The 20515-nt window shown below is 32.3% G+C and overlaps 2 protein-coding genes across 5 annotated transcripts in view; one reads left to right on the top strand and one right to left on the bottom strand.

Moving 5' to 3' along the window:
- Positions 1 to 2273: 2273 nt before the first annotated feature.
- On the top strand, positions 2274 to 20168 carry LOC114317600 (putative LRR receptor-like serine/threonine-protein kinase At1g53440). 4 transcript variants are annotated; one of them, XM_028264349.2, is made up of 24 exons: positions 2274 to 2973; positions 7395 to 7557; positions 12887 to 12958; positions 13497 to 13565; positions 13670 to 13741; positions 13822 to 13893; positions 14062 to 14133; positions 14207 to 14278; positions 14369 to 14440; positions 14590 to 14661; positions 14766 to 14837; positions 15415 to 15483; positions 15599 to 15664; positions 15872 to 15931; positions 16017 to 16055; positions 16154 to 16203; positions 16372 to 16736; positions 16878 to 17076; positions 17408 to 17542; positions 17797 to 17915; positions 18041 to 18251; positions 18554 to 18791; positions 19071 to 19221; positions 19595 to 20168. In XM_028264349.2, exons 1-24 carry the CDS (start codon positions 2874 to 2876, stop codon positions 20015 to 20017), a joined length of 3033 nt encoding a protein of 1010 aa, XP_028120150.2. In that variant the 5' UTR covers positions 2274 to 2873; the 3' UTR covers positions 20018 to 20168. The 4 variants fall into 4 exon arrangements, with proteins under 4 accessions (XP_028120150.2, XP_028120151.2, XP_082735682.1 ...); XM_028264350.2 differs by having other exon boundaries at positions 2579 to 2973; positions 7390 to 7557; XM_082879556.1 differs by having other exon boundaries at positions 2638 to 2973; positions 12887 to 13338.
- The window catches only part of LOC114317602 (enoyl-CoA delta isomerase 2, peroxisomal), a 12752-nt gene continuing 12354 nt past the window's right edge, over positions 20118 to 20515 (bottom strand). Inside the window, exons 9-10 of the mRNA XM_082879558.1 lie at positions 20424 to 20476; positions 20118 to 20310 (exon numbers count right to left, since the gene is read on the bottom strand). Of these exons, the coding sequence (XP_082735684.1) occupies positions 20245 to 20310; positions 20424 to 20476 (119 nt within the window). The 3' untranslated portion in view covers positions 20118 to 20244. The remainder of the gene's footprint in view (positions 20311 to 20423; positions 20477 to 20515) is intronic.

Below are 20515 nucleotides of genomic sequence, written 5' to 3'. Positions count from 1 at the left end.
AATGTCAGTTAAAGTAAGGGAAGTTTGTATAATTATTTAAATCACAGAGGAAGTTCCTGTATTTGTCAGAAACCTTAGGGAGGTGAGTGCAATTTACCCCTGAATTTTTATTGTTGAAAATAAATATTTTGTTGTAAAAAGTATTAGGAAAAAATATTAGGAGATTAATTCCTATCATGACGGGAGTCGTCACTAAAGGTCATAAAGTATGATTTTTAGCAACAAAATTTAAGAAATGTCACTACTAAATGCACTTTTACTAACATCATAATTTTGTGTAAAAAAAAAATATATTTTTTGAGATGAAAATTTTGATTCTAGAAAGATAGTAATTCCTCACTAAAAATCTAATTTCATCCCAAAAAATGCATCACACTTTTACTATCTAAATTATTTTGTTCATAAATTTTTATCTCCAAAATATTAATTTATTATAATATAAGTTATAAATTTTTATTAATTAAAAATATCACATAAATAATATCCAGATGAAACGTTGAAAATTATTGGAATCATAATACAAAGTCATCAAGCTCTTTAAACTTGATTAATGCTTCTTGGACCTAAACGCAAACAGACAAAAGACTGATCTGGTAGGCTATTATCCTCTGTGTCCACAAAGAGTAATGCTACATACCTCGAATTTGAACTTGTTTCGAATGACGCAAATTTTACTTTGCCAGTCATCCGGGCGGTCATTTGGGTGGTCGTCCAGCAAAAAAGTTGACAGTCGCGGTCGACAAGGTGACAACCGCGGTAGACAAGTGCTTCACCCTATCGTTCGGGTGGTCGTCCGGCCTTTCAACTGGTGAACACAAATTCGCACCTAAAGCTCTCGAGGCCTGAAGTATTAATCGTCCACAAATGTAAAATCAATTTTTTCTTCTAAGATACACATATTATTTTTTTTTAATTTGTCACAGAAAATGTTAATATCAAATTATTATTTTTATCGTACTTATGGTCTGTAATTGATTGTAATTTTTAATTTTAAAATTTCTACAAAAATTATATTTTTCATCAAACTTACAGAAATGTTTTTGTATTTTGTTCTAAAATTTTAATTTTTGAATTATTTTGCCATTAAGAAACACTTTTGAAGTCATGGGTAGTCGCATTTGGTAGTCATCATCAACTTTAATTCAACCTTTTTTTTTGTTTTTTTCGAACAACTTTAATTCACCCTTGAAAACAAAATCATTGATGCATTGGTCATAATGAAATTCATTGAAATCATTGAGAACTGTTATACGTAATTGATTTGTTGTCGCTATGATTAATTCTCTTATTTTGAGATAATTATTTTTAAGTAATTAATAAAAATAATTAATATCTTAACTTGTATTCAGTAGTTATAAAATGATGAAAAAAGTGATACATAATAGTTATAAATCATATAAGACATGTTAATCGAAAGATTATTGTTATGAAATTCTATATGTACTAATTGGTATATTAATTAGTGTACTAATAGATGATATGACATAATTTTAGAGATTTTAGGTATTTATAATTTGTTTAATGGGTGGAGATAATAATAATGCCATAACATATGTTGGTATACTAGTTGATAAACTAATTGGTGCATGTAGTACCATCGTATTTTCATATGTTGCCAGTTTTTATGTCACCATTTTATATCACCTCTTGAAGAAATATTTATTATTGATTTTTTCAGAATAATTATTAAGCAATTAATGAAAGCATTTTATTTTTTTGAAAAATGGAGAAAATTGAGTTTAAATCAAATAATCTTATGAAATTTAATTTGTGAGTAAAATTTTGAATTTCACTATACATTTAACATTTTTTAACTAACAGTGGAAATTTTGGATAAAATACATTAGCACAACTTGAATCAAAATTAACACAATACCAAAAAAAAAAAAAAAAAAAAAAAAAAAGGATTAATATTAACATTGGTCTCCTTAACAAGTGTTCTTAGGACACAAGTGGAAAATAAAAAAAAAATAAAGAACATAAAAGAATTTTTATTAAATTCAATATATTTTTATTGAAATTAATACATTTTTTACTATTTTAATATATTTTCAACCAAAAAAAAAAATTACAATCAATGAGCCATTTGTTAACATTTTCCTATTAACATATTTTGACAAAAATTCGAAATAATGCATAAATTTCAAGAAAATTATGTAATGATTCCGGAATATTATATAGCCATATTCAAAGTCAATTACTAATTAATTTTAGTCTGATGTTATTTTTTTATCCCAACATAAATTGTAAATTTCTACCTCTTTCTCTCTACCAATTAAAATTTTATAGATGTTCAAAGGCTGAATAATCAACCTAAATTTCATGATTTACCATTTATTTCCCGCCTTTTAACCCTTGCTAACGGGAATTGAAATCCTATTCAGCCAGTCTCTCCGGCCACCCTGCTTCCAACGGTCCAGATCACTTTACAGAAGATCAAATTATCCATATCACTCTATTAAAAAAATAAATTTAATTTTTTATTTTTTAATAAAATGAACCGGACCGTGGTAAGGGGAGAGGATTGTAGAGAGGGGCTGGAGAAGATCTTAATTCTTGCTGACGACGACCAACCGACAATTCCCTTCCCCCCTTCTCCCCCAATTTTTTTTTTTTTCCATCTTCTCACTTTTGCCAATATTCCATTGTCACTTTCCATCCTTAATCCCCACTCTCTCTCTCTCTCTCTCTCTCTCTCTCTCTCTCTCTCTCTCTCTCTCTCTCTCTGTGTAGTATAGTACAGTCCGTATTGTGTATATAACGCCGTTCCGCCACGTCCACAACTTTGTTTGATGGAATCGAACCGAAGGAGAGTTGCAAAATCGATGGAGTGAATTTCCGAAACTGGAACAAGTTTGAAGTGGAAGAAGAAGATGATGCTCCCTCGTCGTCTTCTTCTTCTTCTTGTATTTGCGTCTCTGGTTTGGCTCACTGACTTCAGATGTGTCGCTCAATTTCTCCCCCAAGAAGAAGGTACCATCTCAAAGTTATTATTATTATTATTATTCAATTTTCACTGATTCTTGCTCAAACATTTATCAGCACCGAATGTAATCACGATTTCCTCTTCCGATGTCTCGAACTTCGTTGTCTTTTTCCTATGCTCCAATCTGTTTGATTAGATACAGCTCATTTAGAGCTGGCAGTCCCCCCCCCCCCCCCCAAAAAAAAAAAAAAAAAAAAAAAAAACGCCACACCTGGTGCCCCTCGTTAATGGTGTAACACTGATGTTAAATTAGTGGTCTAAAATATTTTTTTTAGATCAATTATTGTCATTTTTTTTTGAGTAAATTATAAATATATTTTTTTGAGATTTGATTAAAATACAAATTATTCATTGTAGTTTTAAAAATTACATTTCACCTTTTAAGATTTTTAATTTCGTAACAAATTGTCTTTTATTAATAAATCATGAAGTCAATTAACAGTTTTTCATGATATTAGAAATATGTTTCAATTAATAATTTAGGTAATTTTATTATTATATTAGAGAGCAATTATGAATTTTATTTTTTTAGTTAATTCTGTTAAATAAATAATTCTGATAAAGGGTATTTGTAATTTTCAAAACTACAAGAGACAATTTGTATTTTAAACAAATTTCAAAACGTGTTTTTGTAATTTACCTTTTATTTTGTTTGTTTCTTTGTTTGTTTTGTTTTCCAATCTTTAGTAATATTCACACGTGGGAACTTGTTTAAAACCAACATAAAAGTTTTGTGGGTTGCTTAGGAGTGGTTTGGAAACAAACTTTTTTTAGTGATTTTTTTGGTTGTTAACTTTAAAAAAATGAGATAAAAAAAATAATGTGTTTGGTTTGAGTCTTTTGGATTAAGTTTTTTAAAAATTGAGTTCTTTAGTTTTCCTGTTTTTTTATTTTTAGTGAATATTTTTAAAATTTTAAACATTTTTTTATTTTTTTAAATACACCTTATTTAGATGTATTTAAAAAATAAAAAATTTGTAAAAAAATATTTTAAAAAATTAATAAATATATAAAAAAATGCACTGAATTCTAGTTTTTTTTTTTGTATTTTTGGTATTTAGTGAATTTTTAAAAAGTTTTTTTTCATAAATTTTAAAATTTTTAGGTATATTTATGTTAGGTATGTCTAAAAAGTAAACAAATTTGCTTAAAATATTAAAAAAATTTAATAAAAAAAAAAATAATGAAAAAAGGAAAGTAAAATTTTTCGAAAAGTGTTTTTGGAAAAATGAAACCAAGCAAAGTGATTTTTTTAGATAATTTTTAATTTTTTACGAAAAGACATGCTAAAAATAGAATGAATGAAAAAGATTTTTTAACTTTTTAATATTTTTAATGACCCTTTAGCTTTTCGGTTTTTGAAAAGATTTTCTAAAAGACTTTTAGCTTATTTTGAGTCACATCATCTCTCTACTTTTTTTTATACGTTTTTTTAAAATAAATAAATAAATAAATAAATAAGTCATCTTTTAACCAAACAATCCCTTAATAGTTTTTTGGATTTTTTTTTTTTTGACTTTATTGTAAAATTTAGAAAATTTTAAGTAACATTTTATTTTAAAAATATTATAAATCTCAAATGAATTATTAAATATTTTATATAATACTTATATTAAAACTTAATGATTCATTATGTTAATGAGATAGAGAGGTTAAATTAATCATGAATTTATGCGTGTCCAATAGTCCTTGATTAATAATTAAAGTTTCCTGTAGAGGAAAAGTTATTGGTGGGTTTTGGAGTTTTGTCACGTGTTGTCTGAATGGTGTTATGGTGTTATGATTGATGAACGCTTAAGATTTATAAATTTATATTAAATGATTAAAAAATATAAAAAAATTATGATAAATTATAATTGGCAAGAGGTATAATTATTTAACACTTCTGAACCAACTAATAATTTTCCTTAAAAGAGTTGGTTTTTAAGTAAGTAACTTAAATATATATATATATAAAATATATTAAAAAAGTGGAACTAAAAAACAAATACAAAAAATTAAATTATATATATCAGTTATTCACTTTTTATTATAATATTAAAAAAAATAAAAAATTAATAAATCAGAAAATTATTCAAGTGAGGTCGAAGTAGTCCGTGATTCTGTTAAACGGTGACATGTCATGTCAATTACTAGCAGTGATGTCATTTTCATTTTTACTTTTTTTTTTTTAATTTTTAAAACGAAAAAATGTTTGGAATTTCTTTGGATACTGATCTTAACCCTCCATGTATATATGAGGTCTACTCATATATGTGTAGGGTCCACATTATGAGTGGTCTAAATTTATTGGGATCTTGTGGAGTGGAGTCTCAATCATTACTCTTTGCATTTTGAGAGCAGCTTGCCTCCAGTTCAATTGGATGGTACTATTTGGTCCGTGAGGGCCCACCATGGGTCCTTTTTTGATAATGTGAACCGTTTAATGTGTAGAACTCGTCGAGTATTATATGCTTGTAAAAAATCACGTTGATCGGATATCGATAACTATGTGATCAAATCAGTTTTGTATATAAAAAAAAAATAGACGGTAAACAAATTAATGGTTGACAAAAAATTGATTCGGTGAGATAGCTATTGATATCCGATCAATGTGATTTTTTTACAGGTATATAGTACTCGACGAATTCTACATATTGAACGGTTCAGATTATCAAAATAAGATTCGTGATAGATTTTCACGAGTCGAACAATACCATTCAATCCGATTTCTGACTAGAGGCAAGCTGCTCCCTTTCATTTTTACCTTGTTTGGACCTTTTTCCAATTCATTTTCAATATTGGGACCTACTTGGCTGCTTGATTTGAGACATCTAATGCATGCATCTACGTACAGGCAAATGCTAATAAAACATGCTTGAAAATATATTAATTTCAAGTGTAATGTAATTAACAAAAAATATATTGTGTTTTATAAATATTTTGTCTTTTATTTGTATCTTAAGGATAGTTATTAGTAAGATATTTAAATAAAATAGGTTGGGATTTCTCAATATGATAGGGTCAGATTCGAGAGTGAAAATAAGAGACCTCATAAAGTTCAGGTAGGGTATGGAGATGATAATCTTGCCTCACCCTCGACCCAATTATGTATTATTTAAAAAATATCTTATTTTTTAATATATTTTTATTATTTTTTAATGATATAAATTATCTTTAAATTTTTTTTTCTTTCTATTTTATATTTTCTTGATATCACACGTCTTCTCTCTATTATACTTCAACTATGATCAATGTCAAACAACACCAAATGTTATAAATCATTTTATCATCTAAAGTTATCAATTATTACTTTCATCAATTTCATCATTGAATAATACATTTTTCATTTGAGGCACATCAAGTAAATAATTTACAATTTCAAGAAAATTAGAACTCTGAAAAATAAATAAATAAATAAATCAAAACTCTTTAATAAATTAAACGTATCTTCAGCAATGTTTCCTAAGTTGGTGTATTCCTGAGGTACCCATCCCATACCCACAAAATATTCACAGAATACCAAAGTGCTAAAGAATATATAAAAAGTATCCGAAACATATTTCGAGTACTTAGTATATATGCAATTCTATCGATATGCGTATCAATACCCGATATGAATGCGATAATATTTTCTGAATACCTTTACTTTATAATTGCACCCTTTTCGCCAATCACAACCTCTCTCACCACAACCGCAAAATCACTAACAACCTCTCATCTAACTAGTCAATCGTGGCAGCTTAGGTGCTTGCTTAGGCCCCAATAGAAATGGATGACTCCACTTATTATATTTTCACCATATGTATACACATAAAAGTAACTATTAGTCAAAATAATTATAAAATATAAAAAAGTAACTAAATTTTTTTCTATAAATTACTTTAAATATGGTTTAATATTAAATTATCAAAAAAGAATATCACTTTATTAATTATCTTAATCTTTCCATAAAAAGAGCATTTAATCAAAATTGTGCATGGAGAGCCTAATCAAAATAACAAAAATTATAGTATAAAAAATCAAAAAGAGGTCAATTAAATTTTTCGCTTTTCGCCTCAAATGAATTTGATGGACTCCCAACCCCCAACCTTAATAGATTTAGCTTTCATTTGGGATGTGAGTTGACTTTTTGACTATTTTAGTCTGGGACTAAAAAGTCTCGTTTAGGATAAACTTTTTAATTTTTTTTGACTTTTGTGAGAGAAATAATGAAATAATTATGGTTTAAATGTGATATTTTGTCTTATTGGTTTTTTAGCTTATTTTATCTTTTTGTAACTATTTTAGCCCAAATATGGCATGCCAAAAAGAGAGTACATGAAAATATCACTAGCTTGAATTTTACAATGTAGATATTGAAATTGAAATGAATGAGATGATTATTTGGTATTTTATTATTGATGCAAACCAATTTTGGACAGCGCAGTTGGAGCTCTTGAAACAATAACAGAAAAACTGCACTTTGAACATTGGAACCTTAGCCGAAGTTTCTGCAATGGAGGTAGTGTTGTGAATGTGACTGTTCCTGGCCTGATTCTTAGCAATGTTACTTGCAATTGCACCAACAATGTTTGCCACGTCACCAACATGTATGACCTACTCTTTAAATATCTTCCAACTTTTCATATACACTTTGGGTAGGAATATGAATATGAATTTGAATTTGAATTTGAATTTGAATTTGAAGTTGGATAGGCATTTGAAAAGCAAAAGGAAAAATGTGATTGAAATGTACCTATATTTTATTTACATTTCACTCACAACTTTTCTTTTATTTTCTAAATTTTTTAAATTTCTAGTCAAATTCATGATTTAAACACAACCTATAAGATTCAAATAGTGAATGAAAATTTATTATTTTTTTGGGGAAGCAATAATACTATATGTCTAGAAAAAGGAATCAATGTTCACATTCGTGGTGCGACTCACATGAGTCACATCTCACTAATTTTAAATCTATATTACACTCATTTTCGGCATAAGATTTACGATAAATTTTTATGGTACATTGCATTTTTATTATGAAAAATAGCCAAGAAGTTGAGGTGTATGGAATATATATATATATATGGCAAATTATGCATGTAGCCTTTTTATTTAACTTTTATTGTTAATTTAGTCCATATAGTTTTGTATTAATTTTGCTCATTAATTTTTCATATTGTGTCAATTTAATCCATTAATAATATTTGTTTAAAAATTGAAAAGAAATTAAGGGTAAAATGGTCCATTAAAAAAGGAATAAACCATTTTAATTTTGATGTCAATTCTTCAAACACTTTGAGGAGAGTGAAAGGATTATTTTGCTAATTTATTTCAATCAAATTTCTAAAATGTGTAATCAATCATATTAAATTGACACAATATGAAAAGTACGGGGATAAAATTGATGCAATTAAAATTATAATGGCTAAATTGACACATAGGAAAAATACAAGGACCACTACGGGTGTAATTTGCCTGTGTTTGGTAACGTTTACGTTTTCAGTTTATATTTACAAAAATTTTATAAATTGGTTTTTGTTTATTTTTTGTTTATTTTTAGAAAAGTATAAACTACAAATGCGTTTGGTAATTGACAAAACGTTTAAAAAAATTTAAAAATATAAAAAAGAGTAAGAAATGGCAAGTGGTGGCAAGTGGCGGCGGAAGGCTGTAGTGGAAAGTGGTGACGGTGGGTGGTGGGCAGCTGGTGGTGGTGGGTGGTGACGGGTGGGTGGTGGCGGTGGGTGGGTGGGTGACAGTGGCAAGTGGTAGGTGGTAGCGAGTGGGTGGTGGTGGTGGTGGTGGTGGCGGGTGGGTGGTGGTGGTGGGTGGGTGGGTGACGGTGGCGGGTGGTAGCGAGTGGGTGGTGATGGTGGTGGTGGTGGCGGCGGCGGCCGGTAGTGAGTGGTGGGTGGTGGTGATGGGTGGGTGGGTGACGGTGGCGGGTGGTAATGAGTGGGTGGTGGTGGTGGTGGTGGTGATGGTGGCGGCGGCGGGTAGTGGTGGTAGATGGGTAGCGGATGACCGGTGGTGGTGGGTGGTAGCGGGTAGGTGGCGGGTGGTGGTGGTGGTGGGTAGGTGGGTGACGGTGGCGGGTGGTAAGTGGTAGCGAGTGGGTGATGGTGTTGGTGGTCGGTGGTGAGTGATGGTGGCAGGTGGTGGGTGGTGGTGGCAGGTGGGTGGCGTGTGGGTGGTGGGTGATGGGGGTTGTGGTAGTTGTGGTGGTGGTGGTGGTGGTAGTTGTGGTGGTGGTGGGTGGTGAGTGGGTGGCAGGTGGTTGGTAGCTGGTGGGTGGCAGGTGGTGGATGGTGGTGGCAAGTAGATGGCGGGTGGTGGTGGCGGGCGGTGGATGGTAGTGGCGGGTGGCCGGTGGTGGTGGTGGCGGGTGGATGGCAGGTGGGTGGTGGTGGTGGTAGCGGTGGTGGCGAGTGGGTGGCAGGTGGGTGGTGGGTGGTGGTGGCAAGTAGGTGGTGAGTGGTGGTGGCAGGTGGTGGTGGGGGGTGGGTGGTGGATGGTGGTGGCAGAAGACGGTGGTGGAAAATGGTGGCGGGTGGTGGCTAGTGTTGGGTGGTAAAAAAAAAAACTCAAAACTCAACGAAAACACATTTTTTGTGTTTTCATTTTTTGGTCAAATTTATAAACTGAGACCACTGATTTATAAATCAAAAATTTTACCAAATAAGTTTTTATTTGAATTTTTAAAATTTATGTAAATATAAACAGAAAACTGAAAACGTAAGTATTACCAAACAGCACCTTAGGGTGTGAGTTCACCCAATGGGTGTGCTTAAAATATAAATTATAATTTTGAATTTATAACATATTTTCTATATTATTTAAGTGATGAAAGTGTTCTTTAGTAAGCTAAGTGAATGATCTTAAATTCAAATCTATTGCCCCACTTTCAACTACTATTTATAGATATATATGTTAAATTGTTAAAAGTTTTAACCTGTTTGCGAATTGTTAGCCACCAAATTATCTAAAAGTTTAAATTTAAACTAATAGATAGAGTAGTAATTTTATTATTTATATATTTCTTCAATAGTATATATATTGTATTTTAGTTTTGTGGACTAGTATATGTGCTGCCTGCATGTATGGAAAATGGGATGCGGAGAAGATATAAAGAAGGCAGTATTAAATTGTGCATAGTCAAATGACTTGTGGCAAAAGCCATCTTTTTGGACTTCAGTTATGAGGATGAACTTTAGTGCATTCAACTTATTCAACATGGTTGAATTTGACTAGGCAAAATTTGTGTTTGACTTTGTTAGAAGGCAAGGTTTTAAAAAGCGGTTGCGGTAACGGTAACGGTAACGGTAATGCGATAGTGGTTGCGGGGTGTAAAGATCGTAGCATAATACTTGTGGTAACCGGAACCGTGATTTTTTTTTTAAGAATCACATTTATTAGGGTTTAAAATAAATTTTGGTTAATTTTTGTTAATTTTTAAGTATGATCCAATATATTTTATATTTTCAAATTACTATAAAATGAGTTTTTTACATTTTATTTCAATAGTTAATAATTTTAAGAATAATTGATTTTAAATGTTTACAAATTATTTTTTACCAATACCTAAACTAACTGAATAAAAAATATTTACAATTATTAAATAAAAGAATTATAAAATAAAAATTGTACCATAAATTAAAAAAAAAAATTTATTCAGGAAAAAAATTCATATAAGATTTTTTCTTTGGGTTTGGATCACTTGAGTATTTGTTATTTTTTTGTAAATTTTTTTTTTTTTTTTGGGAAAAGGAAGCTATTCAAAATATTGTAAAAGGGTGTAATGGTGTCTAACAGACCGTTACGATACCACTACGGCCGTTACGTAATATCGAAACGGCCATTACACATATAAATTTCCGTTACATTGCTATAACGGTCGTAACAGGTAGCGGTAATCACCACAACCGTTACGTAATGGTGTTACGTAATGGTTGCGACTGCTTTTTAAAATCTTGGTTAGAGGTAATTTTGTTGTAGGAGAGTTGGAGTGTTTTTAAAAAAATGGAAGGAGTAGTAAGCAGTTAGTATCAGACTCCTCTTGTGTATCGGAGATCAAAAACACCGGCTGTCAGTGGATATAAGCGTAAATACCATGGTCGTGCACCTTTCAGCGTATGTTCACAGACGGTATGTGCAAAATATTCCTTAATACATTAAAAAGAACAAGAGGGGAGTAATGAAGTTATAACTGTATGATGAACAATTAAGGAACGTTACATTTGATAACAAAGGTGTGGCGAGATTGCTAAATGGGATTGAGTTGGAAAATAAAAGAAGTGACCGTCAATCGGACAAATTCGTGGTTAAGGGTATAAAATTAATTGGGAATGTTCAATTGGGACAAGACGCCAAAGAGGAAGCAGTGGTGCATCACATTCTGTTTTTTATTAGATTTCGTCCCCATACCTGACAAGATATTTATTGGTGTTGGTAAGGATAACCCTGAGACTTGGATTGTTGATCCTTATCAGTTTGATAGGTTTCATATGCCGAAGAAAATGAGATTCAAGCTTGTCGGTGGTAAGGACAAAGAGTATGTTCGACATGTAATAAAGGTTCTGGATCGGTTCTGCCTAGTTAATGTTTGGACGGACTACAAAGATACGTTGGTGGGAAATGTGGGGAGTATTCAGAAGGGTGTGATATATTTAGTGGCTACTATTGTTAGTGGAAAAGAATGCAAAATTACGTTAAGGAGTCAAATGTATTTTAAAACTGTTTAGAATTATTTTTTTATAAGCAATTTTATTTGTAATGTTCAGGTGGATGGAGGTTGACGATATAAAAACTGGTGTTGTTGAAAGTGTTTCAGCAAGCGATTTCAGTTGTATTGAACTTGCGTTGCTTAATTTATTTTCTCAGTTGAGGTTGAGATATAAACAAAAGAGTATTAAGATTGATAAAATATTAATAAAATATTCTCCTTTTGCGCGCCCAATGCAAGGGGGTTGGTCAAAGTAAATGTGTATGATTGGAGGTTAGATGGTAATGATAGTCTGCAGGCGTATTTTATTTTCCCTGTAGATTGTCAGTGCGAATTAGTATATTATGAGAATGGTTATTGTTCCATTAACGAAAAACAGGTGCCATGGATGGTGAAGTATCGACTCCAATATTCAAATATTAAAAGGGGTGTAACATATTATAAAATGAAGGGGTATTTGAAGTATTCTATGAGTGAAATACCAAAAGATTTGCAGGTGAGGGGTGTGAAGTGTGAAATACTCACACTTCAACAGTAAACATCGTGAGGTAATTGGCCATGCAGGCTGTGAAACACTGATCTTTTTGTCAATTCTCTTCTTAACCCTATCCTTAAACAGAAGTTGAATCAATCTGTGAAATGGAATCAATAGTTTATAATAGTTGGAACTCACAATTGAGATCTGCTGACTATTGTCAATAAACTGTAATTAAATTGGAAAAAGTCATATTATCATTCCTGTTTTCTACTATGTATGAGATCTTGAACCTAAGAAGCATGGAAACGACATGCGAACACACAAATTTTCAAAAAATGCACACATGCAAAACATATAATTTTAATTTTATAATTTTATAATGTTATTAATTTTTTAGCTTTAGTCATGTTGCTGGTAGCTTAGTTGATAAAATTAAAATGATTTCTTTACTTTTTTACTTTCTGTTATTAAGTGCAATATAGTCCTTGGCAAAAACTGAAAGCTTGTTAAAAATACCGAGTGCCTGTTTCCATGGAAATTTTTAGGACAGAACTTGCAATTTTATGACTTTGTTTTCAAACTTTTTGCTACCATTAGTTTAAGAAATTAGTTCTACTTTTGAAAAACCCTAATGATAATTTCTGACATACATGAATTAATACAATCCCTAGGTAATTTTCCTTTGCTTATTAATTCTATATTACTTCCTCTGATTTCATCTTTTGGATTACAGCCAGTTGAAGGGTCAAAATTTAACAGGAAGTCTACCGGCAGAATTTGCAAATCTTACTCATCTGCATGAAATGTAAGCAACACATTTCAGTTACATTTAGAAGCCAATTAGCATAGCGATGAATGATCCTTGTTGGTTCATTAGGCCCTTTTTTTACTTTGTTTATGTACAAATAGATTTTTTGGATCACGAAGGCTAAACCCTAAAGTGTTGTTTAAATGTCCAAACAAAATTAAAGTAGATGATTCTGCTTCACTTGACTAGAAAGAAGTTTATTGTGTTCCCGATGCTTTTTGTGCAAATTCTTTCAACATGTGAACTGAGAAACCACATCAATGAAGCGGAAAGATATTATTCCGTAAATCATCAGTTAGATTACAATCACTAGGGGAGGAATCAAACCCTTAACTCCTATTGAGGTGCAAGAACTCTGGCCAACTGAACTAGCCCGAGTACGTTTTGTCAACTTTTTTACTAGCACCATTTTTACGGCCCCTTTAACATCCCAGTAGAAACCAACCAACTTGGAAGGTTGGCACCGTTCAATCTAATGACCATTTTGAAATTGGCTAAAACTAAGAAATACTTTTATTATTTTTTTTCAACACAGAGATCTCTCTCTCAACTACATCAATGGATCAATTCCGAAATCTTTTGCTAAGCTTCCTCTCACCATTTTGTAAGTTTCATAATATGTTGAATCTGTAAGATCGTTTTCCTATTAGCTATTTGTTTTGCAGTTAGACTCATTATTATAGGACATTAAACATTGTCATATTACAGGTCACTTTTGGGAAACCGAATTAGTGGTTCAATTCCAATGGAAATTGGAGACATTGCTACTCTGGAGGATCTGTAAGTCATGGATACTTTCCAATCTATTTGATTAATGGATGAAGCCTGACCTTGGATTTAACACGAACTATATTATTCAGGATCTTGGAAGATAATTGGCTTGGAGGACCTCTTCCTCAAAATCTTGGAAGTTTGAGCCATTTGAAGAGACTGTAAGATTGATAGTCATTTTTCTATTTATTTCACACTAACGGTATCTTTTATTGGAAGTATACAATTGAATACTTTACAAACCACATTGTTTATCAATCATTGTTGTTACTACTAGTCCTATTTTTCATGTTGTTTCAATGGAATTCATAATGGATTGTTTCCTGCAGGCATCTTTCCGCTAACAATTTTACGGGAACAATTCCAGCAACATTCATCAACCTAAAGAACTTGACAAATTTGTAAGTGGTAATTCTTTGGACATTTACTAGTCTTGATCCTCAATAATTCTGAAATTTCGTTCACTGATTGCAGTAGGATTGACGGGAACGTACTATCTGGGAATATACCTGATGTGATTGGGAATTGGACAAAAATTGTGAGATTGTGAGTACACCATTCATTCCAACCAATTATTATTGTTATTTTTTAACTTAAGAGCATCTCACATGAATGTTTAATTTGAATCTGTTTCAGGGACATGCAAAGCGCATCTATGGATGGCCCCATTCCTTCGACCATTGCCCAACTGAAAAACTTAACTGAATTGTGAGGACTTATTTAATTACATTCCAAACTACTTTAACCTATTTAGTCCTTTGCTTCAACCAAGAAGAAATTCAAGGATTTTTTATGCTTATAGATTTGAGAATGTAGAAAGATGAAGCTACCTGATCTGTTGCATCTTGATTTTCCAGGAGGATATCTGATCTGAATGGATCAAGTATGAAATTCCCTAATCTGCAGGAGTTGAAAATGTTGAACACACTGTAAGTTGAATCCAGATGTAATTCATGCGAAGAGTGCAATCTTGCGTCATCAATTTGTGGTGTGGTTACCTAACCAATTTGTTTGTTTTATTTTTGTTACATAGGATACTGAGAAATTGCTTAATTACTGGTCCAATCCCAGATTACATTGGTGAATTGCCTAATCTCAAACTTTTGTAAGTTCATTATAATTGGCATTCTTACAGAGATTCATAGTTTCTAGATTTTAAGTTAATATTGATTTGATATCTCTAAACATAGAAATGTTTTATTTGTGTTCTTATTCTTGAATTAAGTAGTTTTGCCATTTTATTTAATTTGACATGTTATATTATATCCGGAGATTGTAGTTTAAAATGGAAAGACTTGACACATTGTTTGTTATGGTAGTTTTGTTTTCTGTTTTTGAAGAAAACTAAGAACTCTATAACCAACTTAATACTACAATGAATCAGCTAGCCATTTACTAATCATGGAGATGAATCAGACCTTTAAATTTCATATATGTTCATTGTCTACTGTTATTCATCTATACCTCTTACCCCTTTTGTGCATACCAAAATTATCCTTCGAATTTTATGAAACAAATTTTCTTTAAGATTTGCTGTCTAGGATCTGTTTGAGTCCTAGAAATTATTGGGGAACAAAGTGGATGTAAATTAAATCACATTAAAGTCATCTTTTGGTTTATTTTCCCCCCATTCTGTTAGGTAGTTTTATATGATTTTGGTAGTATGTGCTTTTTGCTTGCAGAGACCTGAGCTTCAACATGTTGACTGGCCAAATTCCAGGAACACTTCAGAGTTCTAATCTAAATTATATGTAAGCAACTAATTTTCAAATAGTTACCTCTTTTGCTAATTATGTTTCAAGTTGGTTGTTTGATTCATGATTGATTTTTATTCAATGTTAGATATAATATTGTCTACTGATGTAGGCTTCTGACTAGCAACTCACTAAGTGGAGCAGTACCCAATTGGATTCTTAACAGCAAAAATTATATGTTAGTATTTCTCCAATCTTCTGATTATTATTTTTGGCTACAAAAGATGGTTACCCATGCATTTTCCATACTTCAATCTGTGAAGCATAATGAGGTTGACATTGAGCTTGATCGCCAAGAAAGTTATCACTAATGTCATAATGAGGTTGACAGTGGGCTTGATTACCAAGAAATTCATCACTAATGTCATGTTCATTCCTACTGCAGTGATATATCTTACAACAACTTCACAGAGTCATCTTTGTTTGGTTGCCAGCCATCGAGGGTGTAAGCTGTTTTCGTTATTAATTTTATATATCAGTTCCAATTTTTCATGTCATCGAGAATCACCCATTTGTATATTGTTCAACAGGAATTTAGTTTCCAGTCATTCATCTGCAGCGAGCAACACGTAAAGTTCCTTATCTAGTAAACCATATACTTATTTTACTTATTTAAACACCAGTAGATGAGATACTATGGGTGACCGAACCTAAACTCATTTTGTAGAATTGACTGGTGCTTCAAGAAGGACCTCCCTTGCTCCAATAAACCCAAATGTAAGCATAAGGATGCCAAACTCTTCTATTATGCTTTGGAGGCAAAGTTTTAACCTTTTCTTTTCTTTTCTTTTCTTTTCTTTTTGTAATGATTTGGCAAATTTTTAACTATTTATTATCCAAAGATCCTTGTTAAGTATCGTGTATTATGGTTTCTATTTTATGCAGATCATTCTTTGTTTATCAATTGCGGAGGAGGCAAAATAACCTTTGAGGGGAATGAATACGAAGAGGACTTAGCCACCGAGGGTGCATCATACTTCTATCCTTCTTTGCAAAAATGGGCTTATAGCAGCACGGGGGTTTTCATGGGCAAGAGTGATGCCAGTTATAGAGCAAACAACTCATTCTCTTTGAAATTGACTGGAGACTATTATGAAACAGCCCGCCTTGCCCCTAATTCACTGAAGTACTACGGGCTTTGTTTGCGTAAGGGTAGTTATAAAGTACTCCTCCATTTTGCTGAAATCATGTACTCAGATGATCAGACATTTAGCAGCCTTGGGCAACGCATCTTTGATGTATCAATCCAAGTAAGTTAAGAGGCCGTTGTACTGTTTAGCAATTTTGTATGAACGCCAATTTCTTTATCTGCTATTTCTTTTCTGTACTATTGATTTTTTAGCCTCAAAAAGAGAAAGATCAAGTCAAGTGTTAATTTACTCCTTCCTCAGGGAAACGTAGTTTTGAATGATTTTAATATTGTGGAGGAAGCTAAAGGTGTTGGCAAGGGCATTACTAAGGTTTTTAATGATGTTCTTGTCAACGGTAGCACTTTGGAAATCCACCTATATTGGAGAGGGAAAGGGACTACTGCAATTCCGAACAGAGGTATATATGGACCTCTTATATCTGCCATTACAGTGACACCAAGTAAGTACATCTTCTATTCCAACTTACTCTTTTTTTTCTTGCTTTGATCTGTTGAATAATTTGATATACATTGTTGAGCTCATTTCCTAACAGCTTAAGTTTTGGGGATAATTGGTGATCTAACATGATATCAGAACTCAGGTTGGGATCCGTTTGCGTTCTTTTTAATGAATGTTTGCATTTCCATGTGCAAAACGGGGTTGTACATGAGGGGGCGGTGTTGAATAATTTGATATACATTGTTGGACCTATTTTCTAACAACTTAAGCTTTTGGGATAATTGGTAATCTAACACTATCTTGTGAGAGAATGATCTTTCCCTTTCTTGTAGATTTTAACCCTCATACTGGACTATCAGTTGGAGCTATTGTTGGCATTGTGGTTGGTTCATGTCTGTTCCTTGTGTTGATCCTGGTTGTACTCCGAAAGAAAGGTTACCTTGGAGGGAAAGACCTTGAAAATAAAGGTGAAATACGACACTCGAGGAATTTTGCATATGAAATTATTCTTCGTCACTATTTCATTGCTATTGTATGTTGGATTCACTAGGATGGATGCTTGTGCTTTTCAATGAGTTTCAAAATTTATAAAATTCCTTGGGAATTTTATGTTGATAGTAATAAAATAAATGGTGACACATACAATTTGATCTTTGTAGGTTGTGTTAAGAAAGAAAAATGAAAAATCAAAGAAACTAAAAATCTCTGTAATTTGTTACAGAACTTCGAGCACTCGAAATGCAAACTGGTTATTTCACCCTGAGACAGATCAAAACTGCTACCAATAACTTTGACCCTGCAAATAAGATTGGTGAAGGAGGGTTTGGGCCAGTTTACAAGGTAATCTTCATGCAAGTTATAAATTTGTAATATACAATCAAGAAGAAAACAATTATTCTTATAATATGTTCCCATCTCGTATACTATGTTTACCATGTTTCTTTCATCACAATGCTTGAATGCAGGTTGTAATGTCAGACGGTACTGTAATCGCTGTTAAGCAGCTCTCCTCCAAATCAAAGCAAGGAAATCGTGAATTTGTCAATGAGATAGGCATGATATCTGCCTTGCAACACCCGAATCTTGTCAAACTCTACGGATGTTGTATTGAAGGAAACCAGTTGTTGCTAATATATGAATACATGGAAAATAATTGTCTTGGCCGTGCACTCTTTGGTAATTGCTTCATTCTCATCATTCATAGTGTTTTATATCTATATTGTTATATAAAGCCCACTACTCACTTGGTGTGAACTTATGTCACGCATGTCTGATTTCTAATTTATTGTTTTCAAATTTTTTTTCTCCATCTTCATTGAAATTTCTTTTTCCAAATGGGTTACAATTGTCTTGTATTTCTGCAAACGCATTGATTGTGCTCAACTTCTAATTCTTTCTTAAAATGACTATGATGAAGTAACTCTCTCTCTCTCTCTCTCTCTCCTCCCTCCCCTCCACTCCTTTTTTGTTTTTCCTAGGTAGTGAGGAACAACGGCTAAAACTGGACTGGCCAATGAGACAAAAGATATGCTTAGGGATAGCAAAGGGATTAGCTTATCTTCATGAGGAATCCAGGTTGAAAATTGTTCATAGAGACATTAAGGCCACCAATGTGTTGCTTGATAAGGATCTGAATGCTAAGATATCCGACTTTGGTTTGGCCAAACTCAATGAAGAGGAGAACACCCATATTAGCACGCGTATTGCTGGAACCAGGTGAGTTTTTTCCAACCATTTTATAAGCTCCATTTTTATTTTTGATTTTTATTTCACATCATTTAAAAGAAATAATTGTCGTTAAGAACTATACTTTTTGAGTGATGATTTTATTTTAAGGATGCATGTGAATATGTTAAGGACCTTAAGGATTAGTGTTGGAACTAGTTGCCCCTATTAGTTGGCATTGAGGCTTTGTTAGTTGAATCAAGTTGAGTTTCAAGACCTTAATGATTATTGTTCAGTACTTTCTGATTTTTTTGTTTCCCGTGTTTTCAGAGGATATATGGCTCCTGAGTATGCAATGAGGGGTTACTTGACAGATAAAGCAGATGTCTATAGCTTTGGAGTTGTTGCACTAGAGATTGTCAGTGGGCAAAGCAACACAAATTACAGACCAAGGGATGAGTTTGTTTACCTTCTTGATTGGGTAATTAATCCTTTTTTTCACTTGTCCTTGCTTGGGAATGTTTTGACCTAATTGTTTATTTAATGATGTCATTTCAAATGCATTGTGAAACAATTGAGTTTCACCAGTTTGTGTGATGTGAAAAGCTATGAGTGGAGATTATGCACTCAGATCTTTTCAATGTAGTTCATTCAGAATCTGTAAAAAAGATAATAAATTTTTTTAAAAAAATTGTGATTTCATTTTGAGTGTCTTCTTGATAGAAAACACCAAAAATCCCCATTTATAGTCACCACATCTATGTATGCAATTTTCGCATATTAATGCTTTATAATTGCACTTTTACATGAGATAATTAAAGTTTTAAGTCTTTTGTTTCTGCATTGGATTGAAGGCTTATGTCCTACAAGAGCAAGGAAACCTTCTAGAGCTTTTGGATCTGAGTCTCGGTTCAAACTACTCTGAAGAAGAGGTAATGAACATGGTGAATGTCGGTCTTTTGTGCACCAATCCATCTCCAACTCTCAGGCCATCCATGTCTTCTGTGGTGAGCATGCTCGAAGGCAAAAGTCCCATACAAGCACCACTAATCAAACGTACTTCAACAAACGAGAACGTGAGGTTTAAAGCCTTTGAGGGGCATTCACAAGATAGCCATACACAAGTCTCTGCATACTCTGATCAAGAGAGTGAAATACAAAGAACCGATAGGCCATGGACTGATTCCTCGGTTTCTATCCAAAGCAAGAGAGAGGTTCAAGACCATTCTTCATCAAATAAGCCTCTTTCAGATCTTCATGATGTGAATTTGAACTGATTATAGAATGTATATATATATATATATATATATATCACAGATGCATAACTACAAATCTTTGAAACTGTTTTTTTTGTAGTTGAATTGTGCTGATTCATTTGTAATGAAATGTATAAGTTAATTTATAGAAAATGTATTGATATTTCCTTCACTTTAGCCTATTTGCAAAATGGAATTGTTTCTTGAATTCATGCACTCTAATTACTGGGAAAAAAAAAAAAAAAAAATCACATCCTTGCAAATCCAACTCCCCCATTCTCGAGCTCTCTAACTGTGGTTTGAAACATCTCCATCTGCCACAAAACAGAAACAATAGCAAAAGCAAAAAAGACTATGTTGTTTACATCATAATTTCAAATGTGATTTCATTCAACTATAATGTCAAAAACAGAAGAGAAACGGTTACTTTTAGTGCGTGATACACCTCTCTTTTCCAATTCCTTGCTTTGTATTCCATGGCTTTAAACAAAAATAAAAGGAAAAAAAATTTTAAAATGT

The sequence above is a fragment of the Camellia sinensis genome, chromosome 7, assembly GCF_055761805.1.
Source record: "Camellia sinensis isolate YWXY chromosome 7, ASM5576180v1, whole genome shotgun sequence".
NCBI lineage: Eukaryota > Viridiplantae > Streptophyta > Magnoliopsida > Ericales > Theaceae > Camellia > Camellia sinensis.
This window is presented reverse-complemented; position numbering and strand designations above follow the sequence as displayed.